The 23,332-nt window shown below is 44.3% G+C and overlaps 1 protein-coding gene across 1 annotated transcript; it reads left to right on the top strand.

Moving 5' to 3' along the window:
* Positions 1-691: 691 nt before the first annotated feature.
* Positions 692-22,740, top strand: LOC122008581 (proline dehydrogenase 1, mitochondrial-like). Its single transcript, XM_042564349.1, has 4 exons — positions 692-1,281; positions 1,362-2,007; positions 2,102-2,342; positions 22,593-22,740. Exons 1-4 carry the CDS (start codon positions 799-801, stop codon positions 22,639-22,641), a joined length of 1,419 nt encoding a protein of 472 aa, XP_042420283.1. The 5' UTR covers positions 692-798; the 3' UTR covers positions 22,642-22,740.
* The last annotated feature ends 592 nt before the right edge of the window (positions 22,741-23,332 follow it).

Genomic DNA, 23,332 nt, shown 5'->3' with positions numbered 1-23,332 from the left:
AATTATCTCAATATCATCCAAATAGTTTAACACTATTGCAATAGGTACAAGTACATAAAGGCAACCTACTATAGCTATCTCTGTTACCCAGGTCATATTTGTTTTTTGTCCTTGTGTGGCTGATACAATTGACATACCCGCAATATTAAAACCCGTGGCAATAAACTTTTTCAATTATCTATTTATAGCTCTCCATTGTTTTCCTTCAATAAATCAGCCATTTAAAAAGATATTTATAGGTCATTAGTCAATTTTTTTTTTTTTCAAAAAGATTGACTGAAACTATAAAATCTCCTATTTACCTTTTGAATCTTTTTAAGAATAAAAAGTTTCCTATCATCCGAATAATATTTGATTAAAATTTCAAGGAGTCGCAGCTGTATTTCTTCGCTGTACTTCCACTGGACCGGGTTTGACTACCATCATAAGGAGCGGATGCGATCAATTTACTATCAGGGAGATTGTCATCATCACCGGGTGCCAAAGAGGAGGTAGCTATGGTAGGGGTAGATGTCTTCAGGAATAATTTCCGTGAATGTTTTTAGAAAAAATTAATGGAGAAGTTACAAACGATCTATTTAAAAGGTTGCATGACTGATTTATTTAGGAAAAAAAAATTAAAGGGGAAAAAACATGGATGACTGAAAAGGTGTAGGGACAGTGAGGTAATTTGCCCATTCGAATATGTTGAACATCCGTCGGAATCGAATGATCGGTCAGAAACTCCCCTCAGACCGGATCAGTCATATGAATACCAACAGGACTCGCCGTTGAATTCCATAGAATCAAACGCCGACGATGAGAAGCGCAACCAAAATCACCGCCCGCTCCCTCTCCTCCGTCGCCGCCAAGCTCCCTGCCGCCGGCTTCCCTCCACCTCCTCAGCCACCTTTCTATATCGACCTCTCCGACACCAGGCGCCTCTTTGCCTCCGTCCCCACCTCCGCCCTCCTCCGCTCCCTCGCCACCCTCTCCGCTATGGCCTCCGGCCCCCTCGTCGACCTCGCCGCGGCGGCTCTCCGCTCGTCCGTTCCGAAGGAACGTCGACTCCTCCGAGCCGCCGTCCTCACTGCAGCCCGAGCCACGGTGCACCGCCACTTCTGCGCCGGCGAGCAGGTCGAGGATGCCGCCCGCACGGTGCGCGCGATGTGGACGGATGCCGGGCTGCGCTCCATCCTCGATTACGGGATGGAGGACGCCGACGACGCCGCTGCCTGCGACCGCAACCTCGCCGGCTTCCTCCGCGCCGTCGACATGGCCTCGTCCCTCCCGCCCACCTCCGTAAGTCCCACCTAACCACAAATCTCCCCCTTTCCCGATCAAACAGAACCATGCCACTGCTCACCCACCTCCCATCTCAGACCAGCGTCTGCGTGAAGATGACTGCTCTCGCTCCCATCTCACTGCTAGAAAGAGCGAGCGATGCGCTACGATGGGAGCAGCAAAATCCTTCATTTCGGCCAGTCGCATGGAGATCTCATTCCTTCCCCGTTCTCTGCGCGTCCAGTCCTCTGCACCTCACCCCAACCGAGCCGCATCCCCTGACGGAGACCGAAGAGAACGACCTTCAACTGGCCGCACGCCGGCTCTCCGCCATCTGCCAGAGGTGCGCACAGGCCGACATCCCCCTACTAATCGACGCCGAATACTCCTCCGTTCAACCCGCCATCGATTACCTCACCTACTGGGCAGCGTTAAAGTTCAATCACGGCGATCGGCCTACTGTTTACGGGACAATTCAGACTTATTTGAGGGACTCGAGAGAGAGGATGATGAACGCTGCGGAAGGTGCAGCAGCAGCAGGGGTCAGTCTGGGGGTCAAGCTCGTCCGAGGCGCTTACCTGAGCAGAGAGACCCGGCTGGCAGCGGCCATGGCCGCGCCGTCTCCACTGCACGGGAGCATCCAAGAAACGCACCGGTGCTTCAACGACTGTGCTTCTTTCATGATTGAGCGAGTCAGCAGAGGAGCTGCTGCGGTCGTCGTCGCCACCCACAACCTTCAATCCGGTATTCCTCAAATCAAATCTCTTCCCTTCGTCTGATTCAGAATAAACACACGTACGTGCGCCGAGAAAGATGATCTATCGATCGTACTGTGCAGCGCAAGCAGCGGCGTTGAAGGCTCAGGAGCTAGGAATCGGGAAGGAAGATGAGAGGGTGAAGTTCGCGCAGCTGATGGGGATGGCAAATGGGCTGTCGTATGGACTTCGGAACGCTGGGTTTCAAGTGAGCAAGTACTTGCCATTCGGTCCGGTGGAGCAAGTGATCCCGTATCTTCTCAGGCGAGCGGAGGAAAACAGAGGGCTCCTGTCAGCCTCCGCAGCGGACAGACAGCTCATGCGGTCAGTCCTCTTCATCTATATTTAATTTTATTTTATTTCATTTTAATATTCTTATTTATAAATAAAAATTAAAGTCACTAACTTTTTCTTACAATTGTCAAAGGGGCTTTTAATTTTTATTTATTATATAAAAAAGACCTCCGCCCATGTCTATATATGTTATTTTTTTTAAAATTATCCTTATCTTTTATGTTATTATAATATATAATTATAACAGTCATAACATGTGTTAACTAATATTTATCCATGTTAGTAAAGTAAAGCATCTATATTACAAAAGTTCAGAACTATAATTACTACAACACATAATTATTAGTGTATACAATGATAATAATTATATAATTATTAGTGTATACAATGATAATAATTATAATTTTATAGTTATTATAACTATATAATTGTAATAACTATAATCTTATAGTTGTTATAATATGATATTGACATATATTAACTATTAAAGATGAAGTATTTATATTACAAGAGTTATGAATAAAGCTATAAATAACTCAAGCCGAGCCAAGTTTTGAGGTATTCATACTTGTTTGATAAGGTAATCGAGTTAAGTCGTGTCAAACTTAAAATGAGCTAAGCCTCTGAAATAATTATTTAAACTTGACTTGGTTTATTTTTTATAAGCTTAAATTTGGTTTAAACTTGATTTAAACTTGGTTTGTTTAGATGTTATCGAGCTCCCAATTTAAATTTGTTTGATTGATTGTTGAATTTAATAATTCAAACTTATTTGTTCATTTTAAAAGTTTTTTTTTAAATTTATTTAGCATGTTGATAAGAGTTTTATTAATGAACATTGTTCATAAAAACTTTTGAGCTAAATATATATATTCAAGCTTCTTTGTTTAGTTTAATAAGTAGTTCAAGCTTGTTTATTTAATTGATCTTGTGTGCATTGAACAAATATAAATAATTTCTTATCAAGCTGAACATCAAACTTGTTTATGAATATTTGGTTCATTTACAACCCTAGTGATCCGGCAGTAAGGTCGGGGGACCCCCTTTGAGGGGAGTCAACGCCACGTGGAGGTCAAAAGTCAAACGACCGATCGGAGAAGAGTAGGGTCAACCGGCCGAACGGGTCCAAGCGGAATCAAAGACAACCCGACGGGGAGTCGGGTTTCCGACGCTCAGGGTGAACAGGGTCGTCGGGCCGAGCGGCCAGCCCGCTCGGCCAAGGCGTAAAGCAGCAAGGCTGTGAAGGAACAGTCTCAGCCGAGCACCTGGTCGGATCGATGCTTGCCGAGCGGAGGCACGCTCGGCTCGGGGAAAAAGGAGACAAGGACAAGGGGACACTGGGAGACATCTTCTGACAACAAGCATGTTCAACGACCAAGTCATACGCAGAATCTCACGACAGAAGGTTCTACCGTCCCATCAGAGAGGTGCTCGGACTGTAGCGGTATGGTGTCAGACATGTTCCTCTGGCAAGCCCATACTAAGGTATGGTACAGGACACGTGTACGCCTCGGTAGGTGTGCACAAACCTCCCCAGAGCTCTATATAAGAGCCCTCATACTTCACCGGAGGTATGGAATCCACGAGATCTCTCATCTTTGGAGCTACATCATTTTCCTCTTCCCTGACTTGAGCTTCGGAGGGTCGTCACCGGGAACCCCTTCCCAGCCCGACTTCCTTGCAGGTTCGCCGGAGCTCCCTACCGCCGGTCGGAGATCCACATCATCACCTGGGAGAGCGCCACGTGTTGGGTTTTTCGGGCCGCGAAAATCGCTTTTTCGCGTCACGGAAACCCCGAATCACCCTAGCCAACGGATCTCGTGCGAAGAAAACTTTTCAAAATGATACGAGTACGAGTTTACAACTTAGATCTACTCCTAGATCTACATGAAGAAGAATTATACCTTCGAAGCGTGCCTTTCGCGTATCCCGCTCGTCCAAAACGCCAGATCTCGAGAGTATCAAGATAGATACCCCTCTAGAAGTATCCACACGAACACGTAGGTGGAGAAAAACACACAAAGAGGTGTGCTAGCACCTATTTGTGGTTCGGCCAAGATGAGGAGGAGAAGGAGAGCTTGAGAGGAAGAAGATGCAATAATAATCACTTGAATGAAAATGAATCCATTTTCATTCAAATTGTGGCCGGCCACATTTCCCAAATGTAACCCCCTCATTAATGCATTAAGTTGTCATCAAAGAGGGAATGTAACCTTCATGAGGTGGCACTCACTAGTAACTCCCATGAGGTGGCAACCATGATGATGTGGTGCATCATCATTGGTCCACATCAATGCCAACTCACCAATGAGGTGGCATAAAGTCAAGTCAAACTTGACTTTTAATCTTCCTCTCAAGTCAAGTCAAACTTGACCAAATCTCTTCCATGGTTGATCTAATCTAACCATTTGATTCAAGCCAACTTAATATAATAAATATAATTCATTAAATTAAGTTGATTTAATGAGTCATAATCTAAATTAGACTCATTGAATACATGAATCAACTTGAGTCTAACTCAATTAGCCCAATTTGGATTACTCTTAATCCAATTGGATCCATCAAATGAATCAAGTCCTCTTGGTTCATCATATGAACCTAATCTCTATCTAATTGTCCTAAGTGTGTGACCCTATAGGTTCTTGTAACGTTGGCAATGCCCTAAACCCATTTAGGAGCATAAGTAATGAGCGGTATCTAGCAACACATCATTACTACCCAAGTTACAAGAATGTCGAGATCCAACATCACCTTGTGACTACTAATTGTGACTTCTCACAATATATGACAAGTGTCCTTCTATCCTAGACATCTAGATTGGTCAATGTGAGGCATAGACTGTGTCATCCTCTGACCAATCTAAATCTTGAACTCCAAGTAGACTCACTAAATCAAATGAGCTCAATATCCTATATTGACTCATTTGGGCATGGCCATGTACTTCGTGGTCTCACTCTATCAAGAATATTGATGTCTCTCCCGTCATATAGGAGGGATAGATCTCATCTACATCACTCACATCCCTCTGCATAATTCGTTGCATACCCAGTAATCGCCTTTATAGTCAACCCAGTTACGGGTGACTTTTGACGAAACCAAAGTACATAACTCCTTATGTAGGGATCTATGTTGACTTCAGGTCTAAGGACTAATAGTCATACTAATAGCCACATGAGAAAGTATATGACACTCATATAACGATCCATGATACTTTCTCATAGCGGGTCATTCAGTATACATTCTCTAATGTATACCCATGTGTCAACTTGATATCTCTATATCCATAACTTGTGAGATCAAGTCATCGAGTTGACCTACATGCTAGTCTTATTGCATTAACATTGTCCCTGAATGTTAATACTCGACTAGGAATGATTAAGAGTAGTGTTCCCTATATCATCTCACTATCGGTTCAACTAACCGATTGATATAGGTGAGAACCATCTACTCAAGGACATTATTATACTTAGTTTATTTGGCACAAATACAAGTAAGTATAATAACCAAAATCCAAATGCCTTTATTTATATAGAATATGATACAATAAGTCCAAAATACAATCATCTAATGATTGACTCTAGAGCTCTAGCTAACAATCTCCCACTAGCACTAGTGCCAATCAGTGTAGGCTCTAAGCCCAAATGACCTAGTGTGACCATCATGCTTCTTCTGTGCCAAAGCCTTGGTCAAGGGATCTGCGATGTTAGCCTCTGTAGGTACTCTGCAAATCTTCACATCTCCTCTCTCGATGATCTCTCGAATGAGATGGAAGCGCCGTAGTATGTGTTTGGTCCGCTGGTGTGAGCGAGGTTCCTTCGCTTATAGCTCCATTGTTGTCACAATAGAGCTCAATGGGGTCAAGATGGAAACACCCCAAGTTCGATGATGAACTTGCGGATCCAAGCCGCCTCCTTTGCTGCCAGCAATGTACTCGGCTTCTATCGTAGAATCAGCTATTGTGGCTTCGAACTCTTCCACTCACAGACCACCATTAATGCAAAATACGAACCCCGATCTGATCCTTACATAGTCATCACTGCCTAAGACAACTATGTCCCTAGCTCATCATTGCCTCCATATATCAAGAAATATTCTTTAGTCCTTCTTAAGTACTTAAGAATATTCTTGACCGCTATCCAGTGACTTTCACCTGGATCTGACTGGTATCTGCTCATCATGCTCAAAGCATACGAGACATCAGGTCGAGTACATAGCATGGCGTACATGATCGATTCTATGGCTGAGGCATAAGGGATCTGATCCATGCGGTCTCTCTCCTCTCTAGAAGAGGGACCTTGAGTGTTCGAAAGACTCACGCCATGTGACATCGACAGAAATCTCTTCTTGGAGTTCTGTATGGCAAACCGAAGGAGTACCTTGTCAATGTATGTATTCTGACTTAGGCCAAGCAATCTCTTAGATCTATCTCTATAGATCTGTATCCCTAGAATGCGGGATGCTTCACCTAAGTCCTTCATTGAGAAGCAACTCCCTAGCCAAGTCTTGACAGACTGAAGCATAGGGATGCACTTCCCAATGAGTAGTATGTCATCCACATACAATATGAGGAAGACAACTATATCCCCTACAACCTTCTTGTAGACACAAGGTTCATCTTCGTTCTTGATGAAACCAAACTGTTTGATTGCATCATCGAATCGAAGATTCCAGCTCCGAGAAGCTTGTTTTAGTCCATAAATGGACCTATGCATCATACATTTAGTATTTGTGGATCTACAAACCCTCGGGTTGTGTCATGTACACATCCTCGAGTAGGTTTCCATTCAGAAACGCGGTTTTGACATCCATCTGCCATATCTCATAGTCATGGTAGGCTGCAATAGCAAGCATGATCCGAATGGACTTAAACATCGCTACTGGAGAAAAGGTTTCATCATAGTCAATACCGTGAATCTGCTTGAAACCTTTAGCTACCAAGCGACCCTTATAGATAAGTCCATCCATGTCAGTCTTTCTCTTAAAGACTCACTTGCACCCAATGGGTTTTACCCCTTCAGGTGGATCAACCAAAGTCCATACTTGGTTGGTGTACATGGATTCCATTTCGGATCTCATGGCCTCTAGCCATTTCTCGGAATCTGGTCTCATCACAGCTTCCTGATAGGTGGTAGGCTCATCTTTTATGAGCATAACGTCATCATGGTCAGACAAGAGAAATGAGTATCTCTCAGGCTGACGACGTACCCTATCAGACCTGCGAAGAGGTATGTCTACTTGAACTGGTTGTTGTTCCTCAACTCCTTATGGAACAACATCATCCACAACACTTTGTGGTTCCAGTTCAATTTTCATCGAGGCATCAGTGCTATTGTTCGCATCTTGAACTTCTTTAAGATCGAACGCGCTCCCACTAGTCTTTCTAGAAGCAAAGTTCCTTTCTAGAAAGACCCCAGTCTTTGCCACAACTACCTTGTGCTGACTGGGAATGTAGAAATAATATCCCTTAGTTTCCTTGGGATATCCAATAAAGTAGCACTTGTCGGATTTGGGTCCTAACTTGTCTGAGACTTGACGTCGAACGTAAGCCTCATAACCCCAAATCCTTATGAAAGACACCTGGGCATCTTTCCCAGTCCATATCCTATATGGTGTCTTAATCACGGCCTTGGATGGAATTCGGTTGAGTATAAAAGCTGCCGTGTCTAGAGCATAGCCCCAAAGGTATGTCGGAAGATCAGTGTGACTCATCATAGATCGTACCATATCTAATAGGGTACGATTCCTCCTTTCGGATACACCATTCCACTGTGGTGTCCCAGGAGGAGTGAGTTGGGATAGAATCCCACACTCAGCTAGGTAGTCACGAAACTCATGGCTAAGGTATTCTCCACCTCGATCGGATCGAAGTATCTTAATACTCTTGCCAAGCTGGTTCTGTACTTCATTCTTGAATTCTTTGAACTTTTCAAAGGATTCAGACTTATGTGTCATCAAGTACACATAACCATATCTACTGAAGTCATCAGTAAATGTGATGAAGTATCTATAACCGCCTCTAGCAGCAACATTGAAAGGGCCACATACATCACTATGTATGAGTCCTAACAAATCAGTTGCTCTCTCGCTATGCCCACTAAAGGGAGTCTTGGTCATCTTGCCTCGTAGGCATGACTCGCATATCTCATATGATTCTAAATCAAATGAGTCCAGCAAACCATCCTTATGAAGCTGGGATAAGCGCTTGTCATTTATATGACCTAAGCGACAGTGCCAGAGGTAGGTTTGGTTCATGTCATTTGACTTGAACCTCTTGGTATTTATGTTATAGATAGGGCTCTCAAGGTCTAGAATATAGAGTCCGTTTATCAGAGGTGCACTACAATAGAACATATCGTTTAAATAGACGGAACAACATTTGTTCTTTATAGTAAACGAGAAACCTTTCTTATCCAAACAAAAAACTGATATAATGTTCTTAGTTAATGCAGGCACATAACAACAATCGACTAGCTCTAGTACAAGCCCAGAGGGCAGAGATAGAAAGTAAGTCCCTACAAGAACCCGTGCTCCATTGCCTACTCGTAGGTCCACCTCGCCTTTGTCAATGCCCCGCTATTTCTCAACGACATCAAGACAAATGTGAGAAGCACATCCAGATCTAATACCCATGATGTAGAAATAGATAGATTGACTTATAACATATATACCAAGTGGAAGTCTCACTTCGCTTCTTAAGATCCTCCAAGTATACCTTGCAGTTCCTCTTCCAGTGCCCGGTCTGACTGCAGTGGAAGCAGGTAGCATCCTTGGCGACCCCTCCTTTAGGCTTCAGTGCCTTGCCTTTGCCCTTGGCTTGGGACTTTCCCTTGCCTTTGGGCTTGCCCTTGCCCTTATGTTTCGAACCATCATAACAGTGTTGGGCTTAGCCTTCTTAAGGTTTAGCTCAGCAGTTCTTAACATGCTAAACAGCTCGGGCAATGGCTTGTAGTTTAGATCGAATTGACTATAGCTATCCAGTAAGGATTGCAAGAACAGGTCGGTGGCCAGCTCTTGGCCAAGTGGGAACCCCAACCTTTGTAGGTTCTCTATGTACCCAATCATTTTGAGTACATATGGGCCTACAGGAGCCCCGTCTGACATCTTGCACTGAAACAGTGCCCTTGAGATCTCAAATCTCTCATGCCTCGCTTGTCCTTGATATAGTTGACGAAGATGTTCAACCATATCATAAGCGCCCATTAACTCGTGTTGCTTCTGAAGCTCAGAGTTCATGGTCGCGAGCATTAGACAGGACACATCTAATGCGTCATCTTGATGCTTCTTGAAAGCATCTCGGTCAGCTCGCGGGGCAGTGGCAGGAGGAGCCTCCGGAATGGGCTGCTCCAGAACGTACAGTTTACGTTCCTGAGTGAGAACTATTCTCAGGTTCCTGTACCAGTCCAGGAAGTTTGCTCCGTTGAGCTTGTCCTTCTCAAGGACAGATCGCAGGGAGAAGGTGTTCGTATTTGACGTCATGGTTATCTACAACAGAATAAAAGTAGAAATAAATATCATATTCTTAATCATTTAATTAGGCCTTTAACTAAATGATGCTCCCACTGAATTCTATAATTCATGTGGGACAAGATCCACATCATACTAACCCTTGAGTTAGCTTTGGCTAATATGCCCAAGACTTAGTATGATCGGTAGGTAACGATTACCAATTACATCTCTATGCAACTTTTGTTTATAGGATAAAATCTGCATTTATATTAAAAACTCGAGTTAGCTTTGGCTAATACGCCCGAGAGTTAATATATATGTGATTTTGACCTATCTTTCCAACCATTGGAAGAATGCCTATAGTTGTACTCGATCCAACCGAGTAAACTAGTAATACTCAATCTAATTGAGTTTGTATTCGCCCATGCGTTGATAGGCGGGACCAAGATTGTCCCTCCGTACCCTACCAAGATAGTATGTGTTGCTCTGCTTTGGCAGATTCAACAACAGCATGTGATCGAGGTAGTGGTAGGTATCACGGCACGGTAGACATTATGAGTTGACGTGATTTAGATCTAATCTAAAAGATGATGCATATCATATACTCGATAGATCTAATCTAATCGAAGGGTGCATCATGTGCACGACTTAGATCTAATCTAATCGCTAGGCACTAATTAACTACTTAATTAAACATGCATCACATACATATAAGCAATTAATTAAATTATTTTGTGATTATGTCATGGCCCTACTACGATCTTCTCAAGCCAATGAGAAGATCGGATGGTCAACCTAAGGTCAACTTCTCAAGCGCCTTCCTTTTGACCACCTTGTGTTGCTCGCGCCTTCCTCGTAACTCCGTCTCGAGTGGACCTTCCACAGCTCCAATTTTGTACATTACAATTTTTGAAACTCAATTTACATTCGAGTCTAAATCTAATTTACAACCAGAATAAAAGAAAGGCACGACGCGCAGGTCGCGAGAAAAAAAAATAAAATAAAAGTACAACATGCACATCACATCACGGCGCGCAGGCCGTATTATGAATTACAACATATTTTATCCAATCAAATTGGGTTTTTGGGCCATGACTATCACAAAATTAATATATAATTCAAAATTATATATTTCTCTAATTTTCTGTAATTTTTTCATAATTTTACAGATTTTATGAGTAAATTTTTCCCGGCAGTCCCGATTAGCGATTTCGGGCGCAATCGCGGAGCAAATCCCCTTGCGGGGTTAGGGGTAGTACCCCTACCCGCGATCTAACCATCGCGAGTTGCTCCTAAGCGATCCAAGAGCGCCTTAGTCCGCTGTCCCAAAAAGTTTTGGGTCGAAACAAAGCCGTTTTTGAAAATTCTTCCCGGTAGCCGAAGCCTACAAGTGCCGAGACACTTGTGCTTCGCTTCTACGAGAAAAATACCCATAAAAACCATAAAATCATAAATTTATAGAAATTCACAGAATGTTTATTTTTCATAAAAATAAAAACTGAACTCGTACAAGCTTCGCACGTGGCTCTGATACCACTGTTGGGATTTTCGGGCCGCGAAAACCGCTTTTTCGCGTCGCGGAAACCCTGAATCACCCTAGCCAACGGATCTCGTACGAAGAAAACTTTTCAAAATGATACGAGTATGAGTTTACAACTTAGATCTACTCCTAGATCTACATGAAGAAGAATTATACCTTCGAAGCGTGCCTTTCGCGTATCCCGCTCGTCCAAAACGCCGGATCTCGAGAGTATCAAGATAGATACCCCTCTAGAAGTATCCACACGAACACGTAGGTGGAGAAAAACACACAAAGAGGTGTGCTAGCACCTATTTGTGGTTCGACCAAGATGAGGAGGAGAAGAAGAGCTTGAGAGGAAGAAGATGCAATAATAATCACTTGAATGAAAATGAATCCATTTTCATTCAAATTGTGGTCGGCCACATTTCCCAAATGTAACCTCCTCATTAATGCATTAAGTTGTCATCAAAGAGGGAATGTAACCTCCATGAGGTGACACTCACTAGTAACTCCCATGAGGTGGCAACCATGATGATGTGGTGCATCATCATTGGTCCACATCAATGCCAACTCACCAATGAGGTGGCATAAAGTCAAGTCAAACTTGACTTTTAATCTTCCTATCAAGTCAAGTCAAACTTGACCAAATCTCTTCCATGGTTGATCTAATCTAACCATTTGATTCAAGCCAACTTAATATAATGAATCTAATTCATTAAATTAAATTGATTTAATGAGTCATAATCTAAATTAGACTCATTGAATACATGAATCAACTTGAGTCTAACTCAATTAGCCCAATTTGGATTACTCTTAATCCAATTGGATCCATCAAATGAATCAAGACCTCTTGGTTCATCATATGAACCTAATCTCCATCTAATTATCCTAAGTGTGTGACCCTATAGGTTCTTGTAACGTTGACAATGCCCTAAACCCATTTAGGAGCATAAGTAATGAGCGGTATCTAGCAACACATCATTACTACCCAAGTTACAAGAATGTCGAGATCCAACATCACCTTGTGACTACTAATTGTGACTCCTCACAATATATGACAAGTGTCCTTCTATCCTAGACATCTAGATTGGTCAATGTGAGGCATAGACCGTGTCATCCTCTAACCAATCTAAATCTTGAACTCCAAGTAGACTCACTAAATCAAATAAGCTCAATATCCTATATTGACTCATTTAGGCATGGTCATGTACTTCGTGGTCTCACTCTATCAAGAATATTGATGTCTCTCCCGTCATATAGGAGGGATAGATCTCATCTACATCACTCACATTCCTCTGCATAATTCGTTACATACCCAGTAATCGCCTTTATAGTCCACCCAGTTACGGGTGACTTTTGACGAAACCAAATTTATGTAGGGATCTATGGTGACTTCAGGTCTAAGGACTAGTAGTTATACTAATAGCCACATGAGAAAGTATATGACACTCATATAACGATCCATGATACTTTCTCATGGCGGGTCATTCAGTATACATTCTCTAATGTATACCCATGTGTCAACTTGATATCTCTATATCCATGACTTGTGAGATCAAGTCATCGAGTTGACCTACATGCTAGTCTTATTGCATTAACATTGTCCCTGAATGTTAATACTCGACTAGGAATGATTAAGAGTAGTGTTCCCTATATCATCTCACTATCGGTTCAACTAACCGATTGATATAGGTGAAAATCATCTACTCAAGGACATTATTATACTTAGTTTATTTGGCACAAATACAAGTAAGTATAATAACCAAAATCCAAATACCTTTATTTATATAGAATATGATACAATAAGTCCAAAATACAATCATCTAATGATTGGCTCTAGGGCTCTAGCTAACACCACGTGCCCAGCGTCCATCGACTCAGCGTTCGGACAGGATCAAATTGGCGCCGTCTGTGGGAACGCACCTGCATCCGAGCGGAAGAGATGGACGAAACTGGACGACTGCACACCGTGATGCTCTCCCAGGAGGAGCTTGACGCTCTAATCAAGGCAAGAGCAGCTAAGCTCATGGTGCGGCAGAAACAAAAGGCGCAAGCCGAGCGCTTAGAGCAACAGGCGACGTCAGCATCAGCAGGCCGAGCGGAGAACATTTCAGCATGGGGCCGAGATAAAGATCCGGTCGGCATTCAAGGGGAAGCACCACTAGCCGTGTGATCCCGAGAACATTCCAGGACCCTTCAAAGTCATCGAAAAGCTCCGCTCGGGTGCCTATTATTTGGTGGATGAAGACAGACGACAGCTGGATCGACCGTGGAGCGCAAATCATCCCCAGCCATACCGAGCTGGGTGAGAGGTGTGCCGATGTAATTCGTTTTATGTATGGTCGCCTGTGTCTTTTTAATGCAGGAAGCAAAGTGATAAAACGCATTTGGCATTATTCGTCGAACGGATGACTACACAAAGACCCCGTGCCGATCGGCAGGGCATATATCATCCGTGTTGAAATTAGCCTTGAAGGTCGTTGAGCTCCGACGTTAAAAATTGAGAGTCGAGCCGACGACTATAAACCCTCCGAGCGGAAGACCGTCGAGCTCCGACGTTAAAAATCGAGAGTCGAGCCGACGACTATAAACCCTCCGAGCGGAAGACCGTCGAGCTCCGACGTTAAAAATCGAGAGTCGAGCCGGCGACTATAAACCCTCCGAGCGGAAGACCGTCGAGCTCCGACGTTAAAAATCGAGAGTCGAGCCGGCGACTATAAACCCTCCGAGCGGAAGACCGTCGAGCTCCGACGTTAAATATCGAGAGTCGAGCCGGCGACTATAAACCCTCCGGGCGGAAGACCGTCGAGCTCCGACGTTAAATATCGAGAGTCGAGCCGGCGACTATAAACCCTCCGCGCGGAAGATCGTCGAGCTCCGAGGTTAAAAATCGAGAGTCGAGCCGGCGACTATAAACCCTCCGAGCGGAAGACCGTCGAGCTCCGACGTTAAATATCAAGAGTCGAGCCGGCGACTATAAACCCTCCGAGCGGAAGACCGTCGAGCTCCGACATTAAATATCGAGAGTCGGGCTGGCGACTATAAACCCTCCAGTCGGAAGACCGTCGAGCTCCGACGTTAAATATCGAGAGTCGAGCCGGCGACTATAAACCCTCCGAGCGGAAGACCGTCGAGCTCCGACGTTAAATATCGAGAGTCGAGCCGGCGACTATAAACCCTCCGGCCGGAAGACCGTCAAGCTCCGACGTTAAAAATCGAGAGTCGAGCCGGCGACTATAAACCCTCCGAGTGGAAGACCGTCGAGCTCCGACGTTAAATATCAAGAGTCGTGCCGGCGACTATAAACCCTCCGACCGGAAGGCCGTCGAGCTCCGACGTTAAATATCGAGAGTCGAGCCGGCGACTATAAACCCTCCGGTCGGAAGAACCGTCGAGCTTCGACGTTAAAAATCGAGAGTCGAGCCGGCGACTATAAACCCTCCGAGCGGAAGACCATCGAGCTTCGACGTTAAAAATCGAGAGTCGCGCCGGCGACTATAAACCCTCCGGCCGGAAGACCGTCGAGCTCCGACGTTAAAATTCAAGAGTCGAGCCGGCGACTATAAACCCTCCGAGCGGAAGACCGTCGAGCTCCGACGTTAAAAATCGAGAGTCGAGCCGGTGACTATAAACCCTCTGAGCGGAAGACCGTCGAGCTTCGACATTAAAAATCGAGAGTCGAGCCGGCGACTATAAACCCTCCGAGCGGAAGACCGTCGAGCTCTAAATATCGAGAGTCGAGCCGGCGACTATAAACCCTCCGAGCGGAAGAACCGTCGAGCTCCGACGTTAAATATCGAGAGTCGCGCCGGCGACTATAAACCCTCCGAGCGGAAGACCATCGAGCTCCGACGTTAAAAATCGAGAGTCGAGCCGGCGACTATAAACCCTCCGAGCGGAAGACCGTCGAGCTCCGACGTTAAATATCGAGAGTCGCGCCGGCGACTTTAAACCCTCCGGCTGGAAGACCGTCGAGCTCCGACGTTAAAAATTGAGAGTCGAGCCGGCGACTATAAACCCTCCGAGCGGAAGAACCGTCGAGCTCCGACGTTAAATATCGAGAGTCGAGCTCGCGACTATAAACCCTCCGAGCGGAAGATCGTCGAGCTCCGACCTTAAATATCGAGAGTCGCACCGGCGACTATAAACCCTCCGGTCGGAAGATCAGCTCGACGTTATATATCGAGAGTCGCACCGGCGACTATAAACCCTCCGGTCGGAAGACCGTCGAGCTCCGACGTTAAATATCGAGAGTCGCGCCGACGACTATAAACCATCCAAGCAGAAGACTGTCGAGCTTCGACGTTAAATATCGAGAGTCGAACCGGCGACTATAAACCCTCCGGCCGGAAGACCGTCGAGCTCCGACGTTAAATATTGAGAGTCGCGCCGACGACTATAAACCATCCTGCCGGAAGACCGTCGAGCTCCGACTTTAAATATCGAGAGTCGCATCGGCGACTATAAATCCTCCGGCCGGAAGGCCGTCGAGCTTCGACGTTAAATATCGAGAGTCACGCCGGCGACTATAAACCCTCCGGCCGGAACGAAAGACGTTTGAAGATAAGCGGCGAGGGAAAGTAGTGACAAGTCGAATGTCACCTACGCCCGCTCGGAAGGCCTAGTTGGCCAAGTTGTGTGTCATAGGCTCCGACCAATCACCCACAAGCATACAAAGTAAAGTAAAAAAGAAGGCGCACAACGTAGATAAATTTTTCATTGAAAACAGGGGAATTAAGGCCGAGCGGCCGAATTACAAAAAAGGATAGTTTTTGGCCGAGCGGCCGCATTACATAAAAACTTCTACTCAAAGAAGTCATAAATGTCCTTTGGGATGGTGCCGAGGAGCGTCGCTTGGTCTTGGGCCGGGATGAGGACGGAGTTGGGAAGATGACCCTTGGACTTCAAATAAGTTGTGGTGGTCGTCATAGCAAGCTCAAAAGCAGTATACATCCACTCGCATACTTTTTCGGAGAATTCGACCGAACGGATGTAATTTTGCCTCAAGGCGGCGACCCGGCCTGGCTCAGCCTCCTGGTATTCTTTGAGGGCCGCTCGGGAGGCGTCGGCGGCCGCCTGGTGTTCTTGCAAGGCAGCCTCAAGCTTCATCACCACGTCCGATCGGGTCGCGTTATCGCCGGCCAGCTGATCCATCAGCTCCTTAACCCTTTGCTCTAGGCCCCGAGCCTCGACATTCTTCTTATCCAGGTCGGCGATGGCCGTCTTCTTCTGCTGGGTGGCCAGGCTTATTTTGCGATCCAGTGATTTGTTCCGGCGATCAAGTTCGGCCAGAGTGTGAGCCTGGTCGGCCGTCTTCTTCTGCTCGGCTGCCAACAAGTCTTGGGCCTTCTTGAGCTCTTTCTGCAGCTCGGCATATGATGGACCCTGGGAAGGCGCGCCGCCCGAACTCCTTAGCCGCTTTAGCTCCTCGTCCACCATGGCCAGACGGTTGCAGACGGCGATCTCCTCCACCCATCTCTGACATAAGCAAGATTGTTAATAGCCGACCGGAAAGAATGCGTAAAGGACTTGAGAAAACATACTTACCCCAGTGGCCTGTTGCATATGGCTGTTGGCCAGATTGCTGAGCGGAATCATCGCGACGCGCACCCGAGCGTCGGCCCACATCTCGGCTAGGGGACCCTTCATTGTGATCATGTGCTCGGGCGCGGTGGGCCGATCGGATTCAGGCATCAACTCTTCAGTGGGGAGATGCAAGGAGACTCGGATGGTACGGTGCCGACCGGGAGTCGTCTGGGCGGAGGCCGAGGAAGGATCGGAGGTCGGCGCAGAAAATTGGGACAAAATGGCCGAACGTTCGACTCGGCGGGGAGCGGGCGGAAGGGCGCTGACTGGAATGGCCTCGAGAGGGTCCGCCGACGCATCCAGCTGGGATGGGGTCCGATCGGACGAGATCGCCTCGATCGCTGGAGCTTTGCCGCGAGAATCGGCGGTGGTTCGTTCGGTCGGCTGGACCGCGGATGTGGCCGAGCTGAGTGGTGTCTCCGTTCGGCGTCTCTTTTGTCGAAGAGAGCGCTCTTCCTCCTGAGCGGAGCCTTCCTCTTGGACTGTTGGTCCTCCGCTGGGGGTGGCTCCTCTTGCCACATCCTGGGGAGAGGCCTGAGCGACCGACTCCTCGTGAGTCCCGCTCTCCCCTTCATGTGAGCCGACCGGCTCAATACCAAGCGCCTCCATCTCTTTGGCAGTCGCGGCCTCGAGCGCCGCCGCTTTCCTTTTCAAGATGCCGGCCATCATGGACTCCATGACGATGTCCGCTGCAAAGGAAAAAAAAGGAGAAAATCAGTTAGCAATCAAGGCAAATGTACGAGTAAAATTCTTACCGAAGCCGCTCGGAAGGGGGGTCCTGATCGGACTCAAGCCGAATATGTACATCACCCCTTCAGGCAAGAACTTATTGATGTCAAATTTCAGACCGGCTAGCATGTTGGCAGCGTGAAGATAGTCCGGTCGGGTCTTGAACCTCTTTAGCTCAGGGGAGATTGGTGGTCCGACCTGCCATTGGGTTTGGAAGGAGGCCCGCTCAGGAAGACGGAGGTAGAAATAATATTCTTTCCAATGCTTATTGGAATAGGGCAGTTTGTTAAAGAAAACTAAACCGGGCCGAGCCTGGAACATGTAAGTGCCCAACTCGGACTGTTTAGGGTAGTAGAAATAGTAGAAGACCTCCAGTCGGAGGGGAATGTTGTGGATTTTGAACAAGACGACGACGCCGCACAGAAGGCGGAAAGTGTTAGGGATTATGCTTCCGAGCGGAATGCCAAAAAAATTACAAACTTCAACGATGAAGGGATGAATTGGAAATCGCAGACCGACTATGAATTGGTCACGGAAAACACAGAAAGCTCCGCGCGACGGTTTGTGTGGCCAAGCGGAGGGGGAGGGTAAGATAAGTTCAAAATCAGAAGGGATTTCAAAAGTGTCCATCAGAATATCGACGTCGCGCCGATCGAAGCGCGACTCCATGGTGGTATACCATGGGCCAAGGGCTGGGTCTTGAGGTTGAGAAGAACTGGCCATTGTCCGAACGGACGAAACCACAAGAGGCAGATAATAGAAAGAAGAGGACGACAAACGAGACAGCGCCCAGAGGACCAAAACTCGGGAAAGAAACGCAAAGAAAACCAAAGATAGAAAAGAAGAAGAACCTTACAGAGAAGAATAGAGATCGACGAGGAACACGGAGTCGCCGGAAGAAGTAGCAATGAGATCACCGGAGCACTGAAACGCCAAAGGAGGCTACGGCACACGCGAAGACACAAATGCGGCGAGAAGGCGAAGGCTTTATAGGGCTGAGCCCGAACGACCTCCACCGTCGGATGCAGGTCACGGGAACCGGAGCACGCATCGAGCCGTCCATTTTAAACTGCCTCGGTCTCGTCGCCCGCGACGCCGCCGTCGTACGATGACGACAGCAGTGACATGTGGCAGCCAGCCACTGGGTGCATTTAATGAGCGCGTGCCCGACCTTAACGTCGAAGATTAGCGCAGACTTCGAAGAGATCCAAGGAATGTTGGCGTTGACTGACGTTATAGCTACCCCCGTGGGTGCCGAGCGGAAGATAGTTTCACGGAGACGCCGCTCGGTGCAACTAACGGTCCAGTCAGTCGGACTAATCGCCTCCTTCGACTAGACTTGAAGGGGAGGCAAGTGATCCGGCAGTAAGGTCGGGGGACCCCCTTTGAGGGGAGTCAACGCCACGTGGAGGTCAAAAGTCAAACGGCCGATCGGAGAAGAGTAGGATCAACCGGCCGAACGGGTCCAAGCGGAATCAAAGACAACTCGACGGGGAGTCGGGTTTCCGACGCTCAGGGTGAACAGGGTCGTCGGGCCGAGCGGCCAGCCCGCTCGGCCGAGGCATAAAGCAGCAAGGCTGTGAAGGAACAGTCTCAACCGAGCACCCGATCGGACCGATACCTACGTCCGGTCGGATCGATTATTGCCGAGTAGAGGGACGCTCGGCTCGGGGAAAAAGGAGACAAGGACAAGGGGACACTGGGAGACATCTTCTGACAACAAGCATGTTCAACGACCAAGCCATACGTAGAATCTCACGACAGAAGGTTCTACCATCCCATCAGAGAGGTGCTCGGACTGTAGCGGTATGGTGTCAGGCATGTTCCTCTGGCAAGCCCATACTAAGGTATGGTACAGGAGACGTGTACGCCTCGGTAGGTGTGCACAAGTCTCCCCAGAGCTCTATATAAGAACCCTCATACTTCACCGGAGGTATGGAATCCACGAGATCTCTCATCTTTGGAGCTACATCATTTTCCTCTTGTCTGACTTGAGCGTCAGAGGATCGTCGCCGGGAACACTTTCCCGGCCCGACTTCCTTGTAGGTTCGCCGGAGCTCCCTACGACCGGTCGGAGATCCACATCATCACCTGGGAGAGCGTCACGTGCCCAGCATCCATCGACTCAGCATTCGGACAGGATCACCTAGTTATAGTTGTTACAATACAATTATTAATGTATATAATTGTAGAAGATATGATTTCACAACTACTGCAATTATATAATTATAGCAGCTATGAACCTGTAACTGCTATAATATAATATTGACATGTGTTAAATAATATTCACCAATGTTGATTAGAGATGAATAGTCTATATTACAAGAGCTATGAACTATAGATGCTATAACACATAATTATTTCTCGTTAGTAATTGCCTCAACCCCTTTTTGCATGTGCTATTATTGTTGGGTGAAATCCTCTGTGATTTACCTCCCTTCCAAATAGTGGGGGGTCACCCTGGAACAGCCGCCAAGGTAACGATTTCACCTTTGTTGCCTACAACGCATAATTATTAGCGTATATAATTGTAGCAACTATGATTTCGTAACTACTATAATTATATAATTATAGTAACTATGTACCTGTAGCTATTATAATATAATGTTGACATGTGTTAACTAATATTCATTAGTGTTGATTAGAGATGAAATATCTATATTATAAGAGATATGAACTATAATTGTTACAACACATAATTATTAGTATTGATCCGAGTTGACTAGTGTTGCCCATAAATGAAATTTCTATATAATATCAACCATGAACTATAACTACTATAATATAATTTATAAGTGTTGATCATAATTGAAGTATATATATATATATTGTAACGATTAGGACAAAAAAAATTTAGATATCTTTATAATAGTATGATATTGTCCACTTTGTGCCTAAACAGTCCCCCTTAAATGACCACAGGATCCTCCCCTTAAGTGGAAAGACTATCCGTTTGACGTTAGATTCTCGACCCACCGGGTCTTCCTGCCTCTCGATTCAACCGACCTACTAGAACTTCTTGGTTGATGTTTGATCCTCTTAATCCGGATATGGGAGCCTCCACTTCTTTTGTTCGATGTCAATATTTTGTTCACATGGTCTGATTAGACCATAACTCTTATGTACAGTCGGCGATTAGACTTTCTGGTAGTCTGTGCTCTGATATCAATTATTGGAACCAAAAGAATTAAGATATCTCTATAATGGTATGATATTGTCTACTTTGAGACTAAACTCTCATGGTTTTAATTTTAGGCTCTACTCAAAAGGCCTCGTATTAATGCAGATATCTTTTTTTTTATAAACTCATTATTTTTCCCATATGTTTTTCAATATAGGAGTATGTTTGCAACCTTACAACCCCAATAGTAACAACTATGAATTATTATAATTGCTTTAATATAATTTATTATTTTATCAGAATTAAAGTGTTGCAATTATGATTCCGTAGTTGTTATAACAATGTCAAAAATAAGGGTAGTTTTTAAAATAAATATATATTGACACAAGATGGAAAGCCCTTTTGATAATAAATAAAAAAGAAATATCTCCTTGACGATTTGACGATTCCAGTAAAAAAGAAGGCCCTTTTAAATTTTACTTATCATTTACAATAACATCTTAAATATATTAAGTTTAGGGCAAAAATCAAAAGGATATCTTTTTTTTTTCCAAATCATCAAAGTGGCACCCTACTTTAAATTTTTATGAAAAGGATATCTCATCCCTTATAAAATGACACAACTATCCTCCAGTACTGTTCATCTCTTGCCTAAATCCTGAGCTGGTTGGGCGCTTTATAATAATTATGAAACTATAGCTACTACAACATAGAAAAAAATTAAGACTAAAATTGTTCGGAGTCTCCGAAATGTTTTAAATGATTTTTTTGGCTTGAAACTAGGCCATTATAGGTTCCACCTTATAATTATTGTAGATCTCTGAACAAGATTTAATTTGATCTATTATAAGTGCAAAACCTGAGTTAAAAGTTATGGTTTCTCAAAGTTTAGATTTAACATTCATGTTCTAGCAACTAAGGTGCTATAACTGTGTAGCAGTTACAATTTTGTAGTTGCTACAATTGAGCTGTCATGCAATTATAGTTGGTATGATTTCGTAGTTCCTACAACTGAGTTACCATGTAGTTGTAGCAGTTATAATTTTATCTGTAGTTGCTATAATGTAATATTAAATTCTAAATTTTAAGATATCATAAATTTTGACTCGAATTGAGTCACGGGATATATAATATATTAAATCAAAATTCATTTAGAGATCTATAATCAATTATGGAATGAAACCCGCAATAACCAAGTTTCAAACTCAAAAAAGTCGCTTAAATTCTTTTTAGAGGCTCGAGCAATTTTAATCTCAAAATAAATTCTATATAGTAGTGGCTATAAAACTGTATCTACTAAAACTATTTAGTAATTACGATTTCATATCTATAATAATATACCCGATTAGTTCATGATTTAGATGGGAGAAAATAATATTGGATGACAATTATATCATTAAGTATTTAGAAAAAAAAAAAAAGAACATCCTCTTTTACTTTTGCCCTTGAGTGGTAACTCTAATGTTCTTTCCAACGTGTTCATTTCTTACCTTATCCATATTTATATATTTATAAAATTCTGTTCTATCTTCTATTTATTATTTATCCCTGGAGGCCATGATTTAGTGGTAAATATTTAGAATAAGATTATAGTAGGCAGGAGGTTAAAAAATTTAATAGAAAATTTCATCGCCTATGTAAATCTCCATCCAGACATTTACCACTTAGACGTTTTCATTTTACCTCTTTTTCAACAATAGTGGACGGCCCGATGGCTGAATCGCGATGGTTTCATTTTTTTTCCTATTTATTATTTAATCTTTAATTTCATACAATATAATATATTTAACTATTATTTTATAAGATCTTTCTCATCTTGATCCAGTGCATTAATTAATTTGCCATACGTCTGACAGATCTTCCTTCTTTATCACAGGAAGGAGCTCTCGAGACGACTCGCTGTTGCAATTGCAGGAAGGGATTGAAGAGCTGATGCCTTCATCGGTCGTCGTCGTCGTCATTTCTACCAATAGATATCAATTGTCAAAAACTTTAATTTCTTATAATCAAAATTTACTTTTATCATAAAATCTATTGATTTCTTTTTAAATCACAATTTTTTTTTAATAAAAAAATATTTTTTTAATAGTTTTAAACAAGCATAGCATAGCATCATATTGCTAACTAAAATATATAAGAAATCAACAAAGCAAAAAAAAATGAATGTATATAAACTGTGCAAGTAAGTTGGGAGAAAATAAATGTAAATACTTTGCAAAGAAATCACCAAAGCAAAAAATGAAATAAAACCCGAGGATCGCAACTTAGAGAATGATCACGAGGAACTACTTATTGAGTGATTTACCTTCTCCGTGTTGGTCCTGAGACGGATTGGCGCGGGCGCTGGGGACGAGCGTATTCATCTTTTACCATCACGAGGAACTACTTATTGAGTGTTGACCTGGGGATAGATTGACAAGAAAATTAGGAGCAAACGAATTACTTTTTACCCAACTACTTATTGGATCGGAAGTGTGGTTAATTAAGGGGTGGAATATCAGATCAGTTTATTCGTGGATTTTATTCTACACATGCAATAAAAATAAAGATACTACCAAAATAAACACCATGAACAATGCTAACATAAGCCTTTACATGATTTGAGATCTTCCATCC

This window comes from Zingiber officinale, chromosome 8A, assembly GCF_018446385.1.
Source record: "Zingiber officinale cultivar Zhangliang chromosome 8A, Zo_v1.1, whole genome shotgun sequence".
NCBI lineage: Eukaryota > Viridiplantae > Streptophyta > Magnoliopsida > Zingiberales > Zingiberaceae > Zingiber > Zingiber officinale.
Note: the sequence above shows the minus strand (reverse complement) of the source record. Positions and strands in the feature narration are given on the sequence as shown.

Coding starts and splice junctions, on each gene's coding strand:
- LOC122008581 (XM_042564349.1), top strand. CDS start 799: ATGAGAAGCGCAACCAAAATCACCGCCCGCTCCCTCTCCTCCGTCGCC. Junction 1,282..1,361: donor CGTCCCTCCCGCCCACCTCC/GTAAGTCCCACC, acceptor CTCCCATCTCAG/ACCAGCGTCTGCGTGAAGAT. Junction 2,343..22,592: donor GCGGACAGACAGCTCATGCG/GTCAGTCCTCTT, acceptor TCTTTATCACAG/GAAGGAGCTCTCGAGACGAC.